The sequence below is a fragment of the Nannobrachium achirus genome (assembly GCF_963921795.1).
Source record: "Nannobrachium achirus genome assembly, chromosome: 3".
Lineage (NCBI taxonomy): Eukaryota > Metazoa > Chordata > Actinopteri > Myctophiformes > Myctophidae > Nannobrachium > Nannobrachium achirus.
This window is the reverse complement of record NC_137812.1, coordinates 59,786,234-59,813,005: the sequence shown is the minus strand read 5'-3', so window position 1 is coordinate 59,813,005 and position 26,772 is coordinate 59,786,234. Positions and strand designations below refer to the sequence as shown.

At 43.4% G+C, this 26,772-nt stretch overlaps 1 protein-coding gene across 1 annotated transcript in view; it reads left to right on the top strand.

Moving 5' to 3' along the window:
* The window catches only part of gtf3c1 (general transcription factor IIIC subunit 1), a 47,015-nt gene extending 21,546 nt beyond the window's left edge, over positions 1-25,469 (top strand). The window contains exons 17-42 of the mRNA XM_080722012.1: positions 90-193; positions 415-879; positions 1,754-1,899; positions 4,285-4,382; positions 4,489-4,585; positions 5,146-5,329; positions 5,973-6,057; positions 7,598-7,730; positions 7,888-7,972; positions 8,226-8,290; positions 9,442-9,550; positions 10,505-10,647; positions 11,337-11,479; positions 12,619-12,703; positions 14,164-14,276; positions 14,748-14,807; positions 14,975-15,068; positions 15,508-15,680; positions 16,631-17,085; positions 18,240-18,630; positions 19,523-19,662; positions 20,842-20,946; positions 21,035-21,327; positions 21,427-21,968; positions 22,673-22,859; positions 24,929-25,469. Coding sequence (XP_080578138.1) covers positions 90-193; positions 415-879; positions 1,754-1,899; positions 4,285-4,382; positions 4,489-4,585; positions 5,146-5,329; positions 5,973-6,057; positions 7,598-7,730; positions 7,888-7,972; positions 8,226-8,290; positions 9,442-9,550; positions 10,505-10,647; positions 11,337-11,479; positions 12,619-12,703; positions 14,164-14,276; positions 14,748-14,807; positions 14,975-15,068; positions 15,508-15,680; positions 16,631-17,085; positions 18,240-18,630; positions 19,523-19,662; positions 20,842-20,946; positions 21,035-21,327; positions 21,427-21,968; positions 22,673-22,859; positions 24,929-25,144 — 4,711 coding nt within the window. The 3' untranslated portion in view covers positions 25,145-25,469. The remainder of the gene's footprint in view (positions 1-89; positions 194-414; positions 880-1,753; positions 1,900-4,284; positions 4,383-4,488; positions 4,586-5,145; positions 5,330-5,972; positions 6,058-7,597; positions 7,731-7,887; positions 7,973-8,225; positions 8,291-9,441; positions 9,551-10,504; positions 10,648-11,336; positions 11,480-12,618; positions 12,704-14,163; positions 14,277-14,747; positions 14,808-14,974; positions 15,069-15,507; positions 15,681-16,630; positions 17,086-18,239; positions 18,631-19,522; positions 19,663-20,841; positions 20,947-21,034; positions 21,328-21,426; positions 21,969-22,672; positions 22,860-24,928) is intronic.
* Positions 25,470-26,772: the final 1,303 nt, after the last annotated feature.

The following is a 26,772-nucleotide window of genomic DNA, read 5'->3' as shown; positions in this document are numbered from 1 at the left end:
TCCACGTTTTGGTCCTACAAGTCAAGAATAAGGTTGTCGTTAGATGTAGTCTTTACATATTGTCCTTCCTCTCTCTGATCCCCTTTCAGTCAGCAGCGGGCTCAGGAGAAAGCCAGAGAACGTCAAAAGAAGTCTGAAAATCAGAAACAGAAAGTGAAGGATGATGAATCTTTTGAATTCAAACCTATTGCAGGTTCTGTGTGTTTGTATACATTACACTTTGATAAACAATATAATTTCATTCTTTAAATTTGCACTTAAAATTTGTTTACTTGTTTACTGTATTAATGAAAGTGATTTGTTTACGTCATACTGTATGTCTCTGTTTAAACATACATACATTAGTTTTTTTTTGTAATTATTTATTTCATTAACTATTCCCACATCTGTTCCCAATGTCTCTGTTCTCCACAGTCAAAGGAATGAGCAGGGCTTGGGGATATCAACCCAAGATGCATCGTCTGCGTGTAATTCATAACTTCCTTTGGTACCTCATGCACGGGCACCCGCTTCGACAGGGTGCCACGGGCGCCACCAACGCTTCCAGCCAGTCTCCCGCAGATGCAAATGCCTCTAACACAGATCCCACACACACAGTCTCGTGTGAAAACCCAGAGCCCTCGAATCCGCCATCCTCAGGCAATGATCTCAATGTCAACAACACGCAGAATTCAACGGATGCAGATGGACAAGGGACAACCTCCGAAGACTTGGCCTCCAGTATCGGGGACCGGTTGAATGCAGGGTCACCTCAGCCGGATGGAACACCGCCTCGGCAGGATGGAAGGTCACCTGGGCATGAGGGGACGGCATCAGATGACCCAGATGATGAATTCAAGGACATGTCCAACATCAGTCATTTCCTCCCAAATCTTAAAGGTGAGGGCGGTTTGAATTGGAAGTAAATACTTCACAAGTCCCCAGGCCTTTTTTGTGTTATCCTTTTAAGCCTTAACAGTTCTGCTACTGTTGACGATCCTCACCGGCATTTAAAGGGTTAAAATCATGGTGCCGTTGACGGTGAGCACCGTCAATCTTACTGTATTTACAGTAAAAGTATTATTACTTGCAGTACGTCGCTCCGGTCCCGCCCGCATCGGTAATGTCCGCGATATTTTTACAACGCACGTTGGGCGTGCACGCGAAGTGAAGCTCCACCATAGTAAATCCATTGAGAGGCCCATAAAGAGTCTTCATTTACTCAAAAAGAGACATTTTGATCCAAAGGGTGGACTGTTTACAGACACAAACTGCACTCGGCTGGGCACAGCCATGTTTGTTTTCTGGACCCACACTGTCATGTGACTAGATGATGTAAACATTGACGTCAAGTGATAATCCACCTGCGCAAAAACAACCCCCGCCCGGCCCTTCAAAATAATAGCGGAGGCCTACGGAGGAAGCGCGCGGCACCAAGGCACCAAGCATCCCTTCAAATTAAAAGGCAGTAGTAGTGTTAATGTCTGACATCTTTTGAATAATAAATTATTCAATCAATCAATGTTGTGGTCCCGTCAATTTAGATGCACTTTTAAATCACTTAGGTATATCATTCTGTAATTCATTCGGGCCTGGTCTTCAATTAACCGTCGCTTTGTTTCTGAGATATTAATTAATGATTATGTTATCAAAATTGGATTAATCTTCTTGACCTTGTCGATTGCATAAGTTCACACCGGGTCTTACCTTATGAACACTTAATCTTGCCTTTGTTGTTTTTAACCCTAACCCTAACCACTGTGTGTTGTTGTAGTTTATGTGGATGAAATCTCTTGGAAGAGATTCATTCCCCCCATTCCCGTACACAAGGAGTATGGCAGCGGCTGGTCCCTGGTTGGAGATGTCCTCCTCTGCATGCCTCTCTCCATCTTTGTACAGGTCACACAGTTGAACTATATGGTAAGCAGACTTAAGCACACAGTTTTCAAACTTTATTTTAAGTGCAGCAGTAGGGCTGTCACGATTATGACATTTTACATGACGATTATTTGTCACTCAAACAATTGCGATTAACGATTTAATTGTGTTTTTGTCGTTGACAATTACATTTCTGCTTTTAAGTTGCACATGGTAGATATGACACATAATTACTGACATATTTGACAACTTTATACTTAAAAAAGAACATTGATAGTGGAAATAGCCGATCTACAAGCTCACAGCGCGTCGCATCGTTGTGAGCTTATAGATCTGCTATTTCCACTATTCTTGACCTTTTATTTAAATATATGAACATTTTTCAACATGGGCGGCCCAGCGTCTAGTCGGCGACCTGGCCAACTCGGGAACGATGTAAATAGGGAATGAATGCCCCGCCCTTTAATGCAAACCCCATTATACCTGTTGTCATAGGACCCGTTTTGACCATCTGTTTGCCTGTGTCCATTTATGCCCATATATGGAGATATCTGTATCTATCTGTCGGCGTCCATTTTATGTCCATATATGGAGATCACTGCAGATATAGTTCTGGGTCCATTTTATGCCCATATATGCCCATATATGGAGATATCTGTCTATTTGCGTCCATTTTATGCCCATATATGGAGATCTCTGTATCTGTCTGTCTGTGTCCCTTTATGCCCGTATATGGAGATCTTTGTGATTCTGCGTCCATTTTATGCCCATATATGCCATATATGGAGATATCTGTTTATCTGCGTCCATTTTATGCCCATATATGAGATCTCTGTTGCTTTTTGTTTGTTTCTTCTTTAAGCAGAATATGCAGCCTGCTTAAATCTGCATCATTCAAGTCATCCTCCCAGTCCCACGCTTTGTTGCTTGTCTTATGTTTGTCTCTGTATCTGTCTGTCTGTGTCCCTTTATGCCCGTATATGGAGATCTTTGTGATTCTGCGTCCATTTTATGCCCATATATGCCATATATGGAGATATCTGTTTATCTGCGTCCATTTTATGCCCATATATGAGATCTCTGTTGCTTTTTGTTTGTTTCTTCTTTAACACATCTACTGCCTCTTAATCTGAAGGTTGCTTGGTGCCTCGGTGCCACGTGGTTTCCTCCATAGGCCGCCGCTATTATTTTGAAGGGCTGGAAGGGGGTTGTTTTTGTTTTTTTGGATTATCACTTGACGGAAACGATTACGTCATCTAGTCACATGACAGTGTGGGACAAGAAGAGGGAAGATGGCTGCGCCCTGCCTTGGCCCTTGTTTACATTTAGATCTGCTGCAAAATGTCTCAAAATGGCTATTTTGTTTAAATGAAGTTTCTTTATGGGCCTCTCCATTGACTTAACATTGAGGAGCTTCACTTCGCGTGCACGCCCAACGTGCGTTGTAAACAAATCGCCGACATTACCGATGCGAGCGGGACCGGAGCGACATTAAGTAAGTAATAATATCTTTACTGTATATACAGTAAGATTCACAGTCCTCACCGTCAACGGCGCCATGGTATTAACCCTTTCAATGACGGTGAGGACTGTCAACGGCGGCGAAAAAGTTAAGCAGAATACGCAGCCTGCTTAAATCTGCATCATTCAAGTCATCCTCCCAGTCCCACGCTTTGTTGCTTGTCTTATGTTTGTCTTTGTCTCTTTTATTTTATTTTTCTTTTTTGGAGCAGACCCCATGAATGCCCCACCCTTTAATGCAAACCCCAATATACCTGTTGTCATAGGACCCGTTTTGACCATCTGTTTGCCTTTGTCCCCTTATGCCCATATATGGAGATCTCTGCACACACAGTACCGGTTGCTGAAAACTCTGATGTCAGACATCAGCTCCGCATACGGGCATTCATTTTATGCCCATATCTGGAGAACGCGCGTGCCGGTGGGAAGAACGGTTCTCGAGATACGCGGATTACATACATACATACACATTCACAGAGATTTTTTGTTGACTCATGTGGCGTACGTGATGTCAGAGCCTTTTATGAAGTGATGTCACAATGAGTCAGCGCTTGCGCCGATTTCCTCCGGAACAGCCTGATGTCAACAATCAACTCCGCATAAGGAGATTCCGAACGTTTCGCGCCGGTTTCGGAAAACCGCACGTCGGGTCGGGTCGAGGCCCGGCACTGCACTCCGCGCCGCGGCGGGGAACGCGCGTGCCGAATCTGAAGCCGGTGGGACGAACGGTTCTCCAGATACGCGGATTACACACACGCACACAGACAGACAGACAGACAGACAGAGATTTGTCGCATTTATAGATAGATTATTTCTTTTTTCATTAGATAGCAGTCGATGATCTCTTATTGTTGAATTTGATTGTGTGTGCATGCATGTAAGACATGTTCCTGTCATTGCACATAGGTAGAGGGGCTGACACCATACCTGAAGGACCCCGTGAAGCAACACTATCTTGTCAGATTCCTGCCAGCTTCTTTGAAATTACAGATTCTTTACAAACGGTAACTTTCTCATTGTGTCTCTCCCTCTGCCACTCTCTTTTACGCCTAAGTATACACACGCACGCCACCACATAAGAAAATGACCTGTTTCTGTGTTTCATATTAGGAGGTACGTCTTCACTTTCCATGAGCACTTGCAGAGACTGAGCTATATGGGTCTGCTCCACTTTGGGCATTTGGAGAAGTTCCAGGAAAAAGACCAGGTACAAATCTTGCATGGTTCCCGAGGTCTAGTTGGTATGAAAACATGCTGTATAGTTACAGTTATACCAGTCAAACATGCATTTCACATCTTCTGCAACAGCTCTGCTAATTTAAGTATAAATCAGGTAGGGATGGGACGATATGAAAATCTCATATCACGATTATTGTGACAAAAGAAATCATGATTTGCGATATTGTCACGATAATCAAAATCCATTATCATGGGTGGAACATTTGCCAAAAAATATCAGATCTATAAGCTCACAACACGTCGCAATGCGACGCGTTGTGAGCTTGTAGATCGGCTATTTTTGAGAGTGAAAAATTTGAGAGTGAAAAAAGACTTAGAGGGTTTAAGTGGTACCGGATATGCAGCTCGGCAAATAAAAGGTGAATTGATCCCAGTGCATGATGGAGGACGATATCACGATAAATTAAATCTCCACGATACGATTACCGTATTGTGAGTGTTTTTTATCAGGATAAACGATAATATCGCGTATCGTCCCATGATCCCTAAAATCAGACTTCTTCAATCACCTCTTCCCTCCCGTTACAGGTGTTTGTTTACTTGAAGAACAATGCCACGATTATTGACACAACCAGTTCTGAGCCTCACTACTGGCTGGTCAAAGAGCCGGCGGACAAACCATTTGAAAGGCGACACTACACATTCAACACCATCGACGATGTGGAGAACTACTGGTTTGACCTTCTGTGTGTCTCCCTCAATACACCGCTGGGTAAATACTGGAGGTGGATGTTGCACTACAACAGGGTTCCCCAATAGGCGGCCCGCGGGCCATTTGCGGCCCGCGGGGGGCTACTGTCTGGCCCCCACCAACCCCAGTAATAATGGTGGTATAAGAGCAGCAACAACATACAACACTAGTATATAGTCGTTGTCGGGTGGAAATCTCGTATCTCCAAATTTGTACGTTCTTTCGCAAATCGTACAAGGTCGTCGCACAAAAGTAGTGAAAACAGCAGATCTACAAGCGCACAACGCCTCGCGGTGCGAGGCGTTGTGTGCTTGTAGATCGGCTGTTTTCACTAGTTTAAATCATTTTCAAAATGATAAATTCAAAACGAATGGTTTTGGACATACAAGATTTTCACCCGACAAGGACGAAAACTGTTGCTGGAGTAGTGGGAACGCCACCGTCGCCCCCTGCTATGTTGTGGCCCTTGGCTTGGTACCCTAGACATAATTCGGCCCTTGGGGAAAACTAATTGGGGAACCCTGCACTACAACATTGATTTGTAGTGCTGGCACACACGCACACAAAACATTTTTTACAATAAGTGATCCACAAGCGATGAGTCGCACTGTGAGCTTTTGACCTGTTATGTTTATGCTGAAGTGAAACGTGTTTGTGTTCTCAGGCGTGATCCGTCCCAAGAGAAGCCTTGGAGGACTTCCTTTGATGGCAGAACGTGGCAGGTTCCCAAGACTGGCATACTTGCTCAAGTACGTACAGATTTATGGGGTAGACAAAATGTGAACTAACCCTAACCCGTTTACAATGTTCTTTACAAGTTTAATGCAGAACATGGTATCAAGGCTAAACAGATAGTAAAGCAAACAAGGTAGTGAAACAATATAATGCCATGGAATCTAAATTAAAACGATGTATATTAACACAGCGGGTGCCCACGAGGTGTCTACGCGACAATTTCTTTGATGTCGCTGGAGGTCTGCTGTTTTCACTACTTTTTCACTACTTTTGTGCGACGACCTTGTACGATTTGCGAAAGAACGTACAAATTTGGAGATACGAGATTTCCACCCGACAACGACTATATACTAATGTTGTTTGTTGTTGCTGCTCTTATACCACCATTATTACTGGGGTTGGTGGGGGCCAGACAGTATTTCCCCATCTTTAAAGCCCTTTATCTCCGATGTTTGTTTTATGGCTAAAACTGTGGCCGCGTGCGGCAAAATGTCCAAATTTTGATCTGCAGTGAACAGCTATGATCAACACTAGCCCATACAGTAAGTTACACAATAACATCCTGTCTGCGCTCATGTGACCAAGTGACGTCATCACGCATGCATTGACGCAACAGGGCCTCGTATTCTTCTATGGAAGTGCTATGGGGGCACTCAGAGGGGATGACTGGCGCCTCCTGGTGGGCAGTCGATGTATTAAACAAGACTTAAAGTTATACCATGTAACTTTTTTTATAAAACAAATCTTAAAATTGTCCTAACTGTTAAATCGCTAAAGTTTTAGAACCCCCACTCCGTTAATTTCAGCTTCTAAAGCCTTCTCTTTATATGTTTTCTATGAGCCGTGAAGGGGGGAGAATTTCGCGGCAAAATGACGTCATCTGCATCATGTGTATAAGTTGGCCAATCATATCGCCGATCATAAACACATGGTACACTACCGGCCAATCACAGGCGCATCTTGCTGACTTCTCAGGAAATAGCTTGCCTCAACATAACAACAACATACTCGGGTGAAGGAGTCAGTTTCTCCGGAATGCCTGAACGCACAGGAACCGAAAAACGGCCGAAAGACGCAGTCGCGACCGCGGTTTGCTATACAGCTCTGACCACTAGTTGAGCAACTTACACAGTATAGCTTTAAACTGACTTTGCTAAGTTATGTTGTTACTGCAGTATGTGCAGAATATGTACAGGATAGACAGTATCTACTCATACTATAGAATGTGTTTTCACTATTTGTATATTGCCACCATTGTACAATACAGGGTTAAGTGGTTAATCACACTAAACGTTGGACAACAGTGGACTGCTATGACTTCCAGATATGAGTTTTATGCTTGTTCTTATTAGTAGATGAAAGTGGGGGGGGGGGGTCTATATTGATAACTAGAACAAAAATTAAATGATGCCAATGAATTGTTGTCACAATACAGCTCTCTCTCTTTGTGTTTGTGTGTGTGTGTGGTGTGTGTGTGTGTGTGTGTGTGTGTGTGTGTGTGTGTGTGTGTGTGTGTGTGCGTGCGCGTGCGCGTGTGCGTGCGCGTCCATGCAGAGGCAGTCGTGAGGTGATTGATGACGGTTTGATTCCAGGGGATAATAGTGGTGCTGGAGGGTTGGATTCCGGCTTCTTTGCGCACCTTAAACGCAACTGGGTGTGGACAAACTGTCTGCTGAAGGCTCAAGAGGTACACACACACACACACACACACACACACACACACATTTTTACATCGTATTCATGGCCACATAAAGGAGAGAATATAAGGACACAAATATCTTGTCACTTCACACCGGGTGTGATTTCTTTCATCTGTTAATGTATGTGTGTGTGTTTGTGTTCAGAATCCCAGTGCTGGGGAGTTGACCAGCAACAAGATCAGACTGAAGAGCCTTCTGAACAAGAACAGTCTCAGGCTTTCTTTTGCTGGTGAGTCGTATGAAACATCTCCTATCTGAAGTCTTGCTTTTCCCCATTGTCCTGGTGTTGTTAATGGCTGTATTCAATAAACCTGTTTGCTTTTTAAGTCTATTATACTGATTTTGTGTGTGTGTGTGTGTGTGTGTGTGTGTGTGTGTGTGTGTGTGTGTGTGTGTGTGTGTGTGTGTGTGTGTGTGTGTGTGTGTGTGTGTGTGTGTGTGTGTGTGTGTGTGTGTGTGTGTGTGCAAATCATTTATAACAGGGGGGTCCACCGCTCCTCGTTGTGTGACTCCCAAATCTAACTGGATCACCTCAGAAGATGTTGAGGTAGGAATTAAATCTGTGACTATTCCACGTGACACTCATTATAATTCTGACTACATTAAATGAATCCCCCAGGAAATAAATACATGTAGATACAGACTAAACACATTGGATCAAAGACTAACACACTGCTGCTTTTTTCGTCCGAATCTCTGAGAGAATTTCGCAGCACATAAATAAAAAAAATCTACCTCGGGTTAAGTCAATCACGTTTGCCCACTGCCGTGTGCATATTATTATTTTTCGGAGCGGGGTTGATTTTCTTTCCGATTTTCGCAGCTGTCGCCACTGGTTTCTCTCTCTCTCCTTTTTTTTGCGGATTTCGGATATCCCAAAAAACCAACGAAAAACGCAGCAGTGTGCAACTAGCTTACTACTTTCTTTGGAAGCAAATACACTTTCTGTATCGGAAGGAGCACAAGAAATAAGGTGTCGGCTTTGATCCAGTGTAACCTCGACTATGCCTGTTCTGGCCCTTACAGTGTGGTAGCTGGGAGAGGCATAGTTTGGGACGGAAAAAGGAACATCATTAAGACATCCTGTTAACAATCCAGGATGTCTTAATGATGTCTTAATCCTGTATAAATACACAGCATACCCAAATTAAATTGATTGTTGTTTTTAAACCATTTGGAGTAATTCATTAGGCATGGTCTCATTTTGAAGGAAACATTTTGAAATCTTTCCTCAGAAGAAATACTCACTCTGTGCGTAGCTGACATTGAGCAATGCAAGTTTGAACTTACTGAAATAGAAGTTTTTTAATTCCCGCCTATGTGTTCTATAAATAGATGCCTGCATAACACTGTTATTATCATATAGGAGCTGGAAAACATAATGTGGCCAACGTTTGAAGCCTTACCTCGCCCAATTTCAAAGGACATAATATGAATATTTTACACATGTTTTGCTAAGTGTATGTCTAGGCGTTTTATTTTGGAGACATTTGCATATATGTGCGAGGCGTTGTGTGCTTGTAGATTGACTATTTTAAATCTTTTTTTAAATGGCAAATAAAAAACGAACGGTTTTGGACATACAAGGTTTTCACCCGACAATGACGATATACTGCATGCGTGCAGCATATGGTTGTGCAGCTAAGGGCAATAGAACAAAAATGCACTGCTGTGTTCCTGTGTTCATATCGCCACCAGGTGGCTGAGGAGCCTGCCAGCAGGAACCAGCAGGTGGCTGGAGGCAGGAGACGGAGGAGGAAAAGACTCAGGAAGGAAGTGGTCAAGCCCCCACGCAAGAAGAGAAAAGGTAGGATGGTTTGCCTTCATGCAAACCTTTCACTGTACAATGTGCTTTACACGTTACACACACACACACACACTGGTGGTGGAGGCAACCATGCAAGTCAGTGGTTTCGATTCGCAGCAGCATATGGTTCGCTGTTGGTGTGAATGCATCCGTATGCAGGCAATTAAACATTGTAGTAGAGCCCTGCACGGGTTAAATCCCACTCCTAACTGTCTGCTCCACTCGATTTCTGACCATTACCGCCTGTCGCCTCAATGATTTCATTTCTGACCGCTCCCTCCCGCATGTTTATTTGTGAGGAGGAGATGCTCACAGATAAAGGGGAAAGTGCCACGGACGGGATATAATATTATAGCTATAGGCCTATTCTTGGAGAGAGAGACTCTCTTTCTCTCTCTCCGCCTCTCTCTGCGTGCCCTGTGCCAAATGGAGACGAGTTATTATGAGAGAGAGTGAGGTTCTCCTCCTCTCTAAATAGCCTAAATTATTTTGCGAGTCCCGCTGCTGTTTTAATTGTTTTTGCCACCTGCTCCCGACTGCAGAAAACCACCCGCACCGAAGGTTTTGCGTTGGGTCCTGGTGGTACCGCGGGGTCCCGCTCCCGATGTCCCATGGACAGACTGGGTCTAATGCGGTTCCTTGCTGCATGCGGTTGACAACGTGCAGTGTGAACGCAAACGCATTATTTAAATATGCAAGAATGTTGGAATTTCCTCCCCCCCCAATCGCACGAGTCTACCGAATCATATGTAAGAATGCTAGATCAGAGCTTTGCTCAGACACTTACTCAGGTGCGTCTAAAAACACGTCATGTTTTTCATTTCAGAACCTGTCAGCATTGGAGTTAATGGAACAAATACAACCGTTGCTGTTGTGTTAGTCATACGTATTATATTATCATACTCATAAAAACAAGTTACATAGCTGCTTTATGTTTACTTGACTTAATTGCAGAGCCCAAGGTGCGCACCCCCGCCCACGATGAGACAGACCATCGGGCTTTGAAGTTAATGACCAGACGACGTGTCTTATGGACCATACAGGAGGACTCTCTGATGATGCTCTGTAGTGTGGCCTCGCATCTGCTCAACAGCATGGTACACACACACACACACACCCCCCCAGGGCGTCACAAGGGGTAGGAAAGTGGGACTGAGTTACTAGGGCCCAAGGTGGTGGAGAGGCCTTAATTATGTTATACTTTAGCTATTGAAAAATAGCAGATATACAAGCTCACAGCTGCGCTGCGAGCTTGTAGATCTGCTATTTTTGCAAAGTTGTGAAAATGTGTGCAAATCTTTGAATATATGTATTTTTTAAGCGAACATTTGTGACTAAAATTTTGCTTCTGGGGGGTCCCTCGAACTCAATATTTTGAGATGGGGTTCCGTGGCCAAATACATACCATTTTGGGGGTCCTTCACATGAAAAGGTTTGAGCTCCACTGACATAGAAGCATAGGTTTTTCAAAAAATATTCAAAGATTTTCATGATTTTTCAAAAATAGCAGATCTACAAGCTCGCAGCGCGGCACTCGGTGCCGCGCTGTGAGCTTGTATATCTGCAATTTTTCAATAGTTAAAGCACAGGGGCCCCGCAGTGAATCCTTGTACCCAGGGCCCAGAATTTGGTGCGACACCCCTGCACACACCCACACACACAGTATTTATTTTTGGTCAACTTGGCCAGCTATCTTTCAGTCCGTTTAGACATGCTGCCTAGCCCCCAGGCATTATTTTGTCATGGAGTTACACGGTATAATGTCGGTGTTGTTGGTGTGTTGTAGATGAAAAGACCGTTTGTCCCCTACTGTGTGGTGAGGGACTTGCTGCACACAGAGTTTGAGTCTGCTCAAGATAAAACCTCTGTGGCCGTCGGACGACGCACACGAGCCATCCTCAAGAATCCTCAGACACTGCTGAACTACAGGTTGGCTGTCACGATTATGTCATTTGACATGATGACTGTCACTCATAATTGTGATTAATTACTTAATTGTGTTTTTGTTGTTGGCAATCACATTTCTGTTTGGCTTGTAGGCTTTGAAGTTACACATATATGGCAGATATGACACCTAACCTAAATATACAAAGAAATTACTGAAATAACTTAAAAAAGAACATTGATAGTGAAAATAAGACCATCTACAAGCTCACAACGGGTCACATCGCAACGCGTTGTAAACTTGTAGATCGGCTATTTCCACTATTTTTGAAATGTTTGGAAATATATGAACATTCTTCAGCATGGAAACGATTATGACGATTATGACAAAATAATTGCGATTATGACAAATTATCGCGATTAGACGATTATGTAATAATTGTGACTGGCCTAGTAACACAGCTACTGAACTATAGGTTGGTAACACTGCCGAACTACAGGTTGGTGGTAACGGTACACGCATGGCTACAAACCCACTCATTTGGCTCCAGGCTACTGTATATTACAGACCTTTTAATTCTTTACCACCCAAACTGTAGCCTCTTGTCCCATTGTCTAGACCAGGGGTGTCAAACTAATTTTATGTTAGCTGAATCGATCAAAATACAACATCATGCGGGCCAGGTTACTTTTCATCTGGGAAAATATTAAAAGTATTAACAAGATTTTGGGACTTAACAATAATTCCATTGGATCCATATTTGGAACAGAGGTTCTTTTTTCCATTTCCTGAAAGATAATGCTTCTGGACATACAAGGTTTCCACCCAAAGTCAACGCTGTAGACAATTAAGTATTAGGATATAATTTGCCTTGAATATTATTAATATTGCTGTATTATTTGCGGTGGCTCAGTGGTTGGTTAGTGCTGTTGTCCAACAATACAGTGCTGGATTTATTATTTTATTTATTCTCGACTTGGAGCCTTTTTGTGCTTGCATGTTGTCCAAGTAGTGTTCATGTGGGTTCACCTCCCACACCACAAGACATCCATGTTAGTAAGCTGTACAATTTACAATTTAGGCATTTAGCAGACGCTCTTAATCCAGAGCCACTTACAATAAGCAAGGTACATCAATACATCAAATGCTATGTTTTAACCTTTAGCTTAACGTTTGGTTTCAGGATCTGTTTAGCTGAGGTGTACCAGGACAAGCCTCTGCTCCACCTTCTGCAAGGAAAGAAACCCACTCAACCGGATGACCCTCAGGTGTGTGTGTGTGGGCGTATTGTTCTTTCACTAGAGAGTATGCCTAATTGCCTTTAATAGTAATGATAATAATAATAATAAACTTTATTTGTATAGCACCTTTCATGACATGCTTTAATGAAGCACAAGTGCTTCATTTTGTATTTGTGTGCTCTTGATCACGCAATCCCTGTCCTGGGGAGCCAGGTGATTACTGGTAGTCATTCTAACCATAATATCAGGGACAAATTTAGACCTGGGACTGATTGTCATTAACTGTCATGTACTGTAGAATAGGGCATTCACGTATAGTGATTTTTAGTATTCGAATTATTCGACCTCAAAGTATTTGAATTGTCGAATATTCGACAGGACTGGCCAAACTGTAAGTAAGCAAGAGGTGAAAATTGTGAAAATAGCCGATCTACATGCTCACAACGCCTCGCGTTGCGAGCCGTTGTGAGCATGTAGATCGGCTATTTTCACAATATTTATCTGCGGAACATTAAATCACATTAAATGTAATACCTACAATTCCAAGTGCTTTTCAGGGTTCTTATGACTTCCTATCTAGCTAAGCTTTATCAACCACGAAGAAATATACATATTTTGTTTTCTGACATTTAAGTATAATAGTTGCTGTCGGGCAGATACCTTATATATCTTTAATTTTGTCATTTTTATTGGCTCTTTTTTGTCATACAACAAGATTATAGAGCTTGTAGATCGCGCTTGTAGATCTGTTCTCATCGCTGTCAGCCTGTCTGTGCTTTCTATACATGTTTAACCCATTTAGAACGGTTACACATTTTGTGTATCATTATTTTATGCTTTAACTATGCGAGCTTGTTGATCTGCTATTTTTGAAAAATCATGAAAATTTGAATTTTGACCCGATTCTATAAGTGTCTTTTGAATCCTTCTAAGATTTTTTTGAAAAACCTATGTTTCTATGTCAGCAATCTGGCTATAGCCATCGTCAAAGAAAAGGTCCTTTTCACTTAACTGGAGCTCAGATAGTCTGTTCTTGAGAGACTACTATGTCAGTGGTGCTCAAACCTTTTCATGTGAAGGACCCCCAAAATGATATTTATTTGGCCACGGACCCGCATCTCAAAATATCTAGTTCCAGGGACCACCCAGAAGCAAAATTTGAGTTACAAATGTTCGCTTTGAAAGTACATGTAGCCTATTCAAAGATTTGCACACATTTTCACAACTTTTTCAAAAATAGCAGATCTACAAGCTCGCAGCGCGGCACTCGGTGCCGCACTGTGAGCTTGTATATCTGCTATTTTTCACTGGTTGAAGCGTTCAATAATTCTAGGCCTAAATGGGTTAACCAATGAATGAAAAGTATTAACAAGAGCGTGTGAGTAAATCATAAACCACGTTGGAACACAGGCTCTTGTGGACATAAAAGGTTTCCACCCCGACAGCTCTGGTATTCTCCTCATGTATTTGTGTTTGTGTATTTTCAGGACTGCGCTGCAGCGTTCTCTGAGTTCACCAGAATCCTGAGGCAGAGGTTCAGCTCCGACATGAACTCCGGCAACTTAACCGTCCCCGATACCAGAGAGGAGCTTTTCTCACGGTAACAACAGGACGGTCAACATCAAGACATTTTTACTTCATTGTTTCTCAAACTTTCAAATGTCAAGGTCTCCCCTTAACGGGTCCATTTGGTTCCATTTGTATACTGTTAGAGTTAGAGAGTACTGTTAGAGTAAGGGTCAATTTAGACCCACATAAAGGAACCCAGAGAGTCCCCAACATTTTTTCTTTTTTGGCATTGAGCTTTGGAACATATAAATACTATTTGTATGTACGAAACGAAGTGTTGTGTTTAGTTTAGTTTATTAGCACATTGTTATAAAAAAAATAGAACAATACACATCAAAGAAACAAGATGCTGTGCAAGGACAGGAAGAAGCCGACATGCTTATTTGGAATGGAAGAGTTCATTAAATAGCAGATTAAAAATGTAAAAGTTAACAAGGAGTGCAACTGCACAAAAAATTAAAAGATTTGGAAAAATAACACATCAGTGAACTGTTCATTACAGGTTTAACGTCTTTACCATAGATGAAGGAAAAGGGATGCCCTCTGAAGACTCAATCACTTGGTAGGCATTTGATTTTGCCATTTCACATTTTCATTGCTCACATTTGGAGATATGTACCTGTATACAAGTTAATTATCTGTCTAGTGTGTAGGTGTGTGCTCAATGTATTAATTTCTGTGTGTGTGTGTGTGTGTGTGTGTGTGTGCGCGCGCGTGTGTGTGTTGCAGCATAGACGACATTCATGCCATCGTGTTGAATAACCTGATGCAGAGCACTCTGGTGTTGTCCAACTCTCAGATGAAGATATCCAGGTCATTCCAGGTAGACAATAACCCACATCACAATTCTCTGTCTTCCTGCAACACACCTGCTGTCATGCCTGTCTGTGTGCAAGTACATTTCCTGATTACTGTACCTAAGTACATTGTGTTGGTATCAATACATTACTTGGATTATTTGTATTTCAAATACATATTTTGTACTTTTCACTCTACCACATTTCTAGCAAAGAAAAAAGTACAATATGAAATCAAATACAGTGAAAATCTAATAACTTCACCATCATTTATTCAAGTGTTTTTAAAAGCATATACGTTTGAATAAATACGTATTTTTAAAAGCAAGCTCTCCTGTACTCAAGTACAAATTTGGACAGAGCAACTTCACTTGTAGTTAAGTAATATTTGACCAATCCAGGGGTATCTACTTTGACTCAAGTGTCTTTTCTATCTTTCTGTCTGTCTGTCTGCCTGCTTGCTAGACCTTCCACATCTACAGTAAGTACAGTCAGGAGGTGTTGTGCGCAGTGTTCGTCCAGTGCAGGAAGAAGGGTCTGGTGAACCGCCGTCGTATCAGTAAGAACTATGTCCCCAAGAAGACCAGAGCCCTGCCCATCCTGCCCATGTCCTTCCAGATGTCTCAGATATACTTCAGGTAAAAACTACACTTTAGTCGGGTCCAGCAATTCCCAACCAACCTGTGGGCTTGGGCCCACTATTGGGCTGTGAAGATATTGCAAGTGGGCCCCCATATAACTGGATTAGATCTTGCCAGTGATGATTTTTGGAGCTGTGTGAAGCACAGGCTCCCTATACGTGGCCGTGTGGGTCTGTCTGTCTGTCTGTGTGTCTGTCTGTGTGTCTGTATGTAGCCTGAACTTCCTAAACTTCGGCACGCTACTAGTCCCACAGTTTTGCCACCACACACTCGCGCCATATGTCAAATCGACCGGCTTACTCGGGAATCGTGGGCTAGTAACTTGCTAAGAGAAAGGTTCAATAGTTTAATTGATATTAATTTATTAGTGAATTAATTTTCCCCATTGACTTATAATGGGAATCGCAAAAACTCACATTCAATTATTTGTCTCTCGCAAACCATAGGGGCTAGAGTTTCAAGACTTGGAGAGGAGGTTCATAATGATTTCAAGGATTAAATAAAAAATAATTGTGTCATTTGGCCGCATGGTGGCGCCATAACACCCCACTTTACGTTTTGGCCTGTAACTCTTGAACCGTAGGTCGGAAAATTAAAAATATTTTTTCCCTGGATTCCTTGGGTCATGACGCATCTCCCCATATAGGCCACGCCCATTTGCGCCATGATAGATTTTCCGCCATCTTGAATTTTCTCCAAAACACACTTTTTGCTCCTTTTCCTACATATTTTCTTCAAATGTCACAAAAATCGGTACACATGATCCCCACACACACACACACACACACACACACACACACACACACACACACACAGCTCCACTTCACACGGGTGTGATTTTTTTTTCTTTTTGCTATTCTATAATCCTGACTCTAACCTAGCGCAGTGGTTCTCAACCTGTGGGTTGGGTTGGCTTTGACCTTTTCTTTTGCACTCCTTATTTACAGGTATTTTTTGTGGCGTATCCCCGTCACGTTGTGCACAGACGCCTTCCAGTTCGTAAGGACTGCGAATGTGCCCAGGGCTGGAGACAGGCCTCTCGTTACATTCTACAATGAAACCGAATGGAGGGAAGGCTTGGAAAACAGGGGAACGGAGTCCGGGGAAGGAGGTCGGAAAGAGAACGAAGAGGCGGAAGGAAAGAATTGCAGGGAGAAAGAAAACGAGTGTGGCGGCGAGGAGGAAGGCGTCGGACCAATGCCTGGGCCGCCAGAGGGGCAAACGGAAGCAAATGGCGGAACCATGACAGAGAGCAACGAAAGGGATGGACAACAACTCCAGACTGAGGAGAGCCGAGGCGAGACGGAGAGAACGGGCACAGCAAAAGAGCCGAGTCTGCAGCTCAGCCAAGAGGACTCCATGACAGTTGACCCATCCACTGCAGAGCAGGCAGGGGGCGCTGGTAGGGCTGTCACAATTATTACATAATCGTCTAATCGTGATTTTTGGAGCTGTGTGAAGCACAGGCTCCCTATACGTGGCCGTGTGGGTCTGTCTGTGTGTCTGTCTGTGTGTCTGTCTGTGTGTCTGTATGTAGCCTGAACTTCCTAAACTTCGGCACGCTACTAGTCCCACAGTTTTGCCACCACACACTCGCGGCATATGTCAAATCGACCGGCTTACTCGGGAATCGTGGGCTAGTAACTTGCTAAGAGAAAGGTTCACTAGTTTAATTGATATTAATTTATTAGTGAATTAATTTTCCCCATTGACTTATAATGGGAATCGCAAAAACTCACATTCAATTATTTGTCTCTCGCAAACCATAGGGGCTAGAGTTTCAAGACTTGGAGAGGAGGTTCATAATGATTTCAAGGATTAAATAAAAAATATTTGTGTCATTTGGCCGCATGGTGGCGCCATAACACCCCACTTTACGTTTTGGCCTGTAACTCTTGATAGGTCGGAAAATTAAAAATCTTTTTTCCCTGGATTCCTTGGGTCATGACGCATCTCCCCATATAGGCCACGCCCATTTGCGCCATGATAGATTTTCCGCCATCTTGAATTTTCTCCAAAACACACTTTTTGCTCCTTTTCCTACATATTTTCTTCAAATGTCACAAAAATCGGTACACATGATCCACACACACACACACACACACACACACACACACACACACACACACACACACACACACACACAGCTCCACTTCACACGGGTGTGATTTTTTTTTTACATAATCGTGATTATTTTTCATAATCGTCATAATCGTTTCCATGTTGAAAAATGTTCATACAGTATATTTAAAAAAAAAGGTCAACATTTTTGGAAATAGCAGATCTACAAGCTCACAACGCGTCGCGATGCGACGCGTTGTGAGCTTGTAGATCGGCTATTTCCACCATCAAAGTTATTTTTTAAGTAGTAAGTTGTCAAATATGTCAGTCATTTCTTTGTATATTTAGGTTGTGTGTCATATCTACCATGTACAACTTCAAAGCCTAACAGCCAAATAGAAATGTAATTATCAGCGACAAAAACACAATTAAATCGTTAATCGCCAATTATTTGAGTGACAATTAATCGTCATGTAAAATGTCATATCGTGACAGCCCTAGGCGCTGGTAAGCTGGAGGAGCAGACTGGATCCATGCCACCATCGAGCCCTGCAGCCCCAGAGGAACCCCAGCAGACTGCATCCATGCCACCATCCAGCCCTGCAGCCCCAGAGGAACCCCTGCAGACTGCATCCATGCCACCATCGAGCCCTGCTGCCCCAGAGGAACCTCAGCAGACTGCATCCATGCCACCATCCAGCCCTGCAGCCCCAGAGGAACCCCAGGACTTCACTAGCATGGTTCCGTTCTCCCTGGAGTCCCCTGGGGGAGCGTGCGCAGCGTGCCTCAGCCTCATGACGCTGGGACTGGTGTCTGTGCACGTGTCCATACCCAAGCAGGTGGTGGTGGTGGACAGCAACTTGGTGGACAATGAAGTTACCAAGAGGTGAAATTTACAATTCGCGCTTTCCTGAACACACACACACCCACCGTGAGCTGACTCACAGGGCACAAATAGACAATAAGCTAATCGCTAATTGCAACCTTTTCAGGCCGTGACCTCCAAACAGCCGGCGTAGCCACGGGTGGGCCTGACTAGGCCTAGGCCCAGGCCCACCCATTTCGTTTTTGTGCCCACCCAAAAATAACTAAAACTCTCGCGGTGCGGTGCAGCGATGCACGGCTATCTAGGAAGCAAAGAAAGACACCGCAGTTTTATTTGATCATAGCTTAGTCAATTATGAAGCGTCTCCATATTGCTTGGGAAGTCCACTTCCATGACACATGACTGTATTGTGTCCCTGTAAATATTTAAATGTTCGCTATTTTAAAATAGCCGATGTACAAGCTCACATCTGTGCCCACCCACATTGTGCCAGGCCTAGCCAGTTGGTAAATCCTGGCTACGCCGCTGCCCCCAAAATAATCGTATTTGAACTGGGAGGCATGCATTTTGTATACTGTAACACGGTTCTATTGTGAAAATAGCAGATCTACATGCTCACTCACAACGCCTCGCAACGCAAGGTGTTGTGAGCATGTAGATCGGCTATTTTCACAATTTCTTCCTCCAATATTTGACAATTTGACCAATGTTACATTTTTCAGGTATTAAAAAAGTCCTATTGTCACTTTAGAAATGTGCAGATACCCTCCATACACTTAAAATCTATGTTGGTTTGTTTACTGTTGAGAGAGAAAACAATGTTGAACATTAATCATCTGGGGACCCCCCGGGGGTCCCTACCCACAGGTTGAGAACCATGTACCTTTCTTAATGTAATTATCTAAGCACCCACATTCCCACAGATGAGCTGATGGAACTGTGTCTTTTCTAGTATGGCAGCGCTGGATGAAGACGACGACGATAACAACGAAGCGGAAGAGTGTGACTCGAAGAAAAAGATGGAGCTGAAGAGTCACCAGGCCTCGCACACCAACTACCTGATAATGCGAGGATTCTGTAGTCCAGGCATAGGTAGCGTTTGATTGTGTTTTGGTTTCATTGTTTTCGTGTCTACTTATTCTTAAAGTGCAAACAAGAAAATGCAGCTGAAAATTCAGAGTACCGGTATATGAATTTCACCTAAGATGTCCTTGCACATAATGATGCATTGGTAGCTGACCGGACAGTGTGTAAGTAAGTAGGCCGGACTGGCTTACTGTCGATATCAGCCGAGAAGGCAGGAGTCTATACCTGTTAAGATTAGCCAGACACCTGGGAGATGCATTGCTGAGGTGGAGCGCCAAAAGCACCATCATCTCTCACTACTTACCGCACAACTCATCACACCCAAGCCATGAACTACCTACTCATGTGCTACTGAGTTGGCGGTACCTGGGATCGAACCCATGACCATTTGGTCCCACCGACTGAGCCACCCGGATGGTGTTTCAACCATATAGTTTTACAAGCCCTTTGTTGCATGTTGCAGGAACTACCTAAAATAAATTAAGATATTCCTGTGCAGAACAAACTTAATCTGATTAATTGTGCATTATATTATTTGCTTTTTGGAGGAAGTATTGAGTAAAAAGAAAGACAATTATCACTTGATCAGTGTTAAGAAACCTGTAAATTCCTTATGTCAGTTGCAGGAAAAAACAAACTTCAAAGTAAAGAAGTTACCAACTGGCTAAGTAGAGTGATTATTATTGCTGTTATGATTTGCATCATTTAGTGATGAATATAAATTAAGAAACTCAAGATGAAGATGGAGCATGCCAGTAGCTGACCGGATAGTGTGTCAACCTCGTCTGCCAGAGGTCCCTGGTTCAATCCCAGGTGGAGACGTGTATCCTCCTCTCTCTGTCGTCCTTCTCTGTACTATCCTATCTAAATAAAGCAACAAAAGGCCTTCAAAGTATTAAATGATTGAATTTAAGTGGCTCCCTGGCTCCTCCAGTCGGTGACGCGTCATACGCAAGTGAGGATCAGTTATGCATTTGCTACAAAATCATCAATTATTAATGGATCCATTGTACTGATGGACCCTAAACATAGAAGATGTGTCTGTGTCAGATGGATGGAGTACTGAACCATTTATTCTGTGTGTCTACATACACATACACGTATATAGATAGATAGATGGATATTTAATAATCAGTGCATCACAAGGCACCCGCTAAAACCCTTCATTGTTGTTTCCCCTTGTAGCTAAAATACGTAACCTCAGCATCACTGACAGCATCGTGGTGGAGTCCTGTTTTCTAAGAGTGCAAATGCGTGACACTCCAGCTCACCAGATATTTAACCTGGAGCGTAAGTATAGACACAGATTCAGACTTAATATTCAAGTATAAACAGTTGTATCCTCTGGGAAAATAAAGTCACCTCTCGTTTCTTTCAGACTCGCCACCTTTGGACTTCTCCAAAAGTGGCCTTTCTCTGGTGCCTTCCATACTCACGCGCACTCTCCAACCCACGTCTTTGAGTTCTCCATCCACCGTGAAGGAGTGTGAAGTGCATTTGGTTCAGCAATATGGCTACACCCCTCAGGACCTGGAAGCCTGTGCTCAGATAGAGGCCAGCTTAGATGCGGTGGGTGTGATTGGCATGAGTAAACATGACTTGTACCAGGCACACAAGCACCTGGCTGAACCACCACCTGGTCACACCAGGAACTTACAGCAGTACATGCAGGTAAAAACAATGTCCTACAATTTTTTTCTTATCGTTTTGTTTGTTTTTCCCCTCTCTCTGTGTATCCTGATTGAATTTGTGGTCATTTGATTGTTCCAGGAGCTGCAGGAACAAGGTCTGGTGGTGCAAGTTGGTGGTTTTGGGCCACGTTGGGTGTCGATGGGCCATGCCAGCCCGTGGATTCTGACATCAAAGTCCAGGCCCCGGTCCCAGTCCCGCAAGACTCAGGACGGAAAGCGACCCTGGAGAAGCCAGCACAACATCCCCTTCCTTCGCAAGAGATGCCACGTAGGCTATGACAGGCAAGAGGAGCCGCCAGGGAAAAGACTGGCTGTGGAGACGCAGAAAGAGGGGGCGGATGAGCTCTCAGACGGGACAAGGGGTGCCCATCAAAATGGCAGGGACGAGTCGGAGGAGCAGGAGAGAGAGGAGGAAGGCAGGAAAAGCACAGACATTGCATCGTTAAGCCAAGAAGAGAAGGGCGGGAGTCAGTCGTTGCCTGAGGCTGAGACGGAGCCAGCAGAGGTGTCAGAGAATGGAATCCAGGAAACCAAGGTCACACAGGAGCAGGGGGGGCCAAGGACTAGGTCCATGGAGGCTGCAGGTTCACCAGCACCAGCTGATGAAGATGACAATGACGAGTAAGTAGCGGAGAGCCACCTTCAACTAAGCTATAGATCACCAACTCATTATTATCCCATTTAGGCCTAGAATTATTGAATGCTTTAACCAGTGAAAAATAGCAGATATACAAGCTCACAGCGCGGCACCGAGTGCCGCGCTGCGAGCTTGTAGATCTGCTATTTTTTGGAAAACGTCGTGAAAATGTGTGCAAATCTTTGAATATATGTATTTTCAAAGCGAACGTTTGTAACTCACATTTTGCTTCTGGGTGGTCCCTGGAACTAGATATTTTGAGATGGGGGTCCGTGGCCAAATAAATATCATTTTGGGGGTCCTTCACATGAAAAGGTTTGAGAACCACTGACATAGTAGTCTCTGATGAACAGACTAACTGAGCTCCAGTTAAGTGAAAAGGACCTTTTCTTTGACGATGGCTGGCCAGATTGTTGACATACAAACATCGGTTTTTCTAAAAATCTTAGAAGGATTCAAAAGACACTTATGTAATCGGGTCAAAAATCTAATTTTCACGATTTTTCAAAAATAGCAGATCTACAAGCTCGCAGCGCGGCACTCGGTGCTGCGCTGTGAGCTTGTATATCTGCTATTTTTCAATAGTTAAAGCATAAAATAATATAACACAAAATGTGTACCCGTTCTAAATGGGTTATAGTTGTTTACAGATTAGATTTTGATCTTTGCTGTTGCTGTGTCCAAACAGAGATGATGTGAGTTTCGTCAGTCGACCATGGCGTTTGGTGGAGAGCAGTCTGAACCGGCCGGTGTGTAAAGGCATGCTGGAGGCCCTTATGTACCACATCATGTCCCGGCCTGGACTCACGCAGCAGTCACTGTTGGAACACTATCAGAATGTACTACAGCCAACTGCCATATGTGAACTCTTACAGGTATTATGCTCTCTCTAGTCTGTCTGTCTGTCTGTCTGTCTTATTCTCTTGTTGCTTTCTTTCCTTCCTTCTTTCCTTTCTCATACACATGATATAATATACTGTGCACCGAAAATAGAACATCTACAGTCTCCCAATGCGTCTGTGTCGCATTGGGAGCTTGCAGATCTTCTATTTATGGTGCGTGACACTAGCATGGGAGTACAAATCTGCCTTAACCCTTTAAGTGCCTATCCCGAACATGTTCGGGATATTCTGGATCAAAAACAATTTTTTATTTGCTATTTTACTTACCCCGAGCTGCTTGGAGCAACGTGGGTGGTCCCGGCTCGCCCAGCGCTCACCAACGAGAGACGCTAGATGCTCCGACGATTTATTCCATTGAAAATGGTTTAAAATAAAGTTTAGACCCCCCCCAATGTTCACCCAATGTTCATTGTAGGCGGCGCGACGTATTCCAGGGTGCCTATCCCGAACATGTCCAGGATATTTAATAAAATGAATTATTTTATCGGAGGCCTCAATGAAGCCCCGGTCTAGACGTCCATCCTTGGCCGGGACTTAGACACGGCCATCCACGGGCCGTATTCGCGCTAACGGCCAAGTGTGTTAAAAGTGATGACTCAACACTTTTCATCACTAAACCATAGTCTTGTAGGGCAGGTTTTTTTAGCCCAAGGAATGTTTTTTGTGAAAAACGGATGCTTGCAATGGATTCAGAATCATGAAAACCCCCTAGTTTGACCAGTTATATGCTACTTAAAGCCCGACTACCCTCACAAAAAACATGCAGTAATCCTGGTCTCTATACTGCCCCACCCCCTGGCCAGCTGGTGTGCCTAATGGAGTGGAAAGGAAGTGTTTGGAATAACGTGTTCCTTCCACACACTATGTCCAACCCTAGGAACAAGAGGAAGGGACACCAATGTAATTTTCGCTATCTCGCAATTCCAATCGTCAGATTCGTCGCACCATGGGTGCCAAACTGCAGCCGGAAGTTCAGTAGAATGCACTGGAGTCATTGGAAGCCTGTGGACCAGCTCATGAACAAACACTATTTCTGAACAATTGAGTGACCTAAATTAAAAGAAAACATGTCACACATTTCTTTCTGCTGTGTTGATTTTTGATGTGCGCACTGTGTAATTGTATAGCAGTAAGTATGTTTCTGAACGTGCCAATTATCGCGAGATGTCCAACGTTACTTATGAGACAGAAACTATTATTATTTACTGTTATCATTATTATTATGTACTGTGCACATCGAAAAGCAAGTGATTGTAAAAATACCTGTGATATGTTTTCTTTTATATTCCTGAACCAATTATATGACAAAGGTCTCAGTAGTTCATAAATAGTGTTTGTTCATGAGCTGATCTAGCCGGCTCCATTCCCTGCCATATACTGTATTTCATCGCAAATCTGGTGCAAGTTTTGGCACCCATGGTGAGCGCCATGGTCGATCAATGGCGCATTCCCGGCGTCGCGTGTTTCCCTTCCTCCTATGTTCCTTGGTCCAACCGGGGCAGTCCAGGGGTGCCGCCGCTGCCGTGAGATCATTTGATAATATTTGGAATTTATTTGGACACTTGAAAAAATATTTAGTATCATTTTAAACTTGAAGTACAAAGTTATTTTCAGTCAGTTCTAACCAAAATGGCTATTATCTCAACGTTTTCCTGTCGGGCAGAGACCTCGTATCTCCACGTTTCAAATGTGTACGTCTTTTGGTAAAGCAAAGCCCTGCTTCATCATACAAGACCGTCGCACAAAACTAGTGAAAACAGCCGATCTACAAGCACACAACGCCTCGCATCGCGAGGCGTTGTGTGCTTGTAGATCTGCTGTTTTCACTAGTTAGTACATTTTATAGATGATAAATACAAAACAAACAGTTTTGGACATAGAAGGTTTCCACCCGACAACGACGATATGCTATGAATATAAGGTGCTGGGTGTGAAAATTATAATGTAGGGGTGCCTCGGATTAAACAAATATTTATGGGGTGCCCTGAGACAAAAAGGTTTGGGAACCCCTGTTCTAATGTACCCCCTCTCGTCCTCCACAGGCACTGATCGAGTTGGGCTGTGTGACGAAGAGAGTCCTGGTCAAACGTCCAAAAGCGTCCCTCTTCTCCCGCCCTGCACATCAGAAGGTGGACACGGCAGACACGAGGACGGAGGAGCCAGACGCAGTGTTCTATGAGCCCACCATCAGCTGCTGTGTGCGGCTCGCTCAGGTGTTTCCCGATGACCCCGACTGGAACTACTTCTCCCAGTTATAACAAATAGCGGCGCGTGTCCTGACCGCTCCTCATTTTTACGTTGGTCACACACACGCATAAGTCGTTTTAAATTCTATTTTGAAGACTTGCGACTAGAGAAGTATTCTGGGCACACTCAGCGGTGACGCCGCCGAGACCTGCCAGGTTCAGCAAGGTTTTTATTCAGATTTTGACAGTTGCAATAAGACTTTCACTTCTGGTTTTACAGAATAAAGACGTCATTTCTTTTTGTTTTTGTTTTTTAACTGGAGTACATATTTCCTTCCTTTCATTGTAAACATAATTTATTTTGTATTTTAATATCGTTTTGGCTGTGGCTGTTCTTTTTTACAGGAATTTGCTTGGAATTGTAAATAAATGTCCCAGATATTTCTTCATGCCGTGTGCTTTTGTTGTTGTACTGTAAAAGTGCATCAATACAATCATTATGCCGAGTGAAGAATTGCCTTGCATTGCATTGCATGGTCAATGGTTCTCAACAGTGGATCCGGGGACCCCAAGGGGTCCTTGAGGGGGTTCCAGTGGGTCCCCAGCTGATTGATTGATGGTTAGGAACCAAATGGACCCTTAAAGGTGTGTAATCCTGAGAAGGCACACATGTACACATACTTGTACACTCCTGAAGTTAAATGACCACTGAGGATTTTACAGTATTATTGTGTGCGGTCCCAGCATATCACTGGTTTACGAGGCTAGCATATCACATGGTAATCCGTGGCAAAAAGCATATCAAACTGGATACCTTGAAATGAAAAAGATTGACTGAGGTTTAGGTTTTACTGTAAGCACGGCTGGGGCAGCAGTAGCTCAGGAGATGGAACAGACATCTGGTAGCCTGAAGGTTCTTTCTTAGTTCCATTCCGACTGAGACGACGCACTTCTAACGGGTCCTGATGGGCACGTTGAGTAGTGTGACTGTGTACTTCTTTATATGACTAACGGTATGTGAATGTGAAATACAATTTAAACCACTTTAGGTGGTCGGAAATACTAGACAAATGTTATATAAATGCAGTCAATTTACAAATTTAAAGTTAGGCTTGATCCTCATGCAACTCATTAACAATATGGCATAATGAGGCACTGATGGCTGAGTGGCTAAGGCACATTGTCCATATAAATGCAGCCTGACCGTGAGTACGGGGTTCGATTCCCAAGCCCGACAGACCTTTGCAGCATGTCACTCCCTGACTCTCTTTACTGTATGAAAATGAAGGTTAAACAACTAAAAAAAATCTACAAAAACAATATGGCATGTTAGGACGTTCGATATGAAGTAGCATAAACTGGGCATCTAGTAGTCTGGATATTCAGCCATTGGATAGCATTAATGAAGGAAGGTACAAGGTTCTTCATTGTTACATCTTATGTAGGCCTACTTTTGTTTGGCTTTTCTGACAATGCATTAGACTTCCAACTTTTAGGGTTCTGAACCAATTCATTTTCAGTGGAAACACTCTTTTTTTGGTTTGATATTTGGCGGGAGAAATAAAATAACCGAACCGGTTCAACCCTGGTGGAAAAGGAGCCTGAGTGTCTCCATAGGGAATCACTGCTGGTCATCAAACTATTAAGAATGTGACAAAAACAAAAAGATATTCATGAATTCAAGTCTCCATGGGGTAATG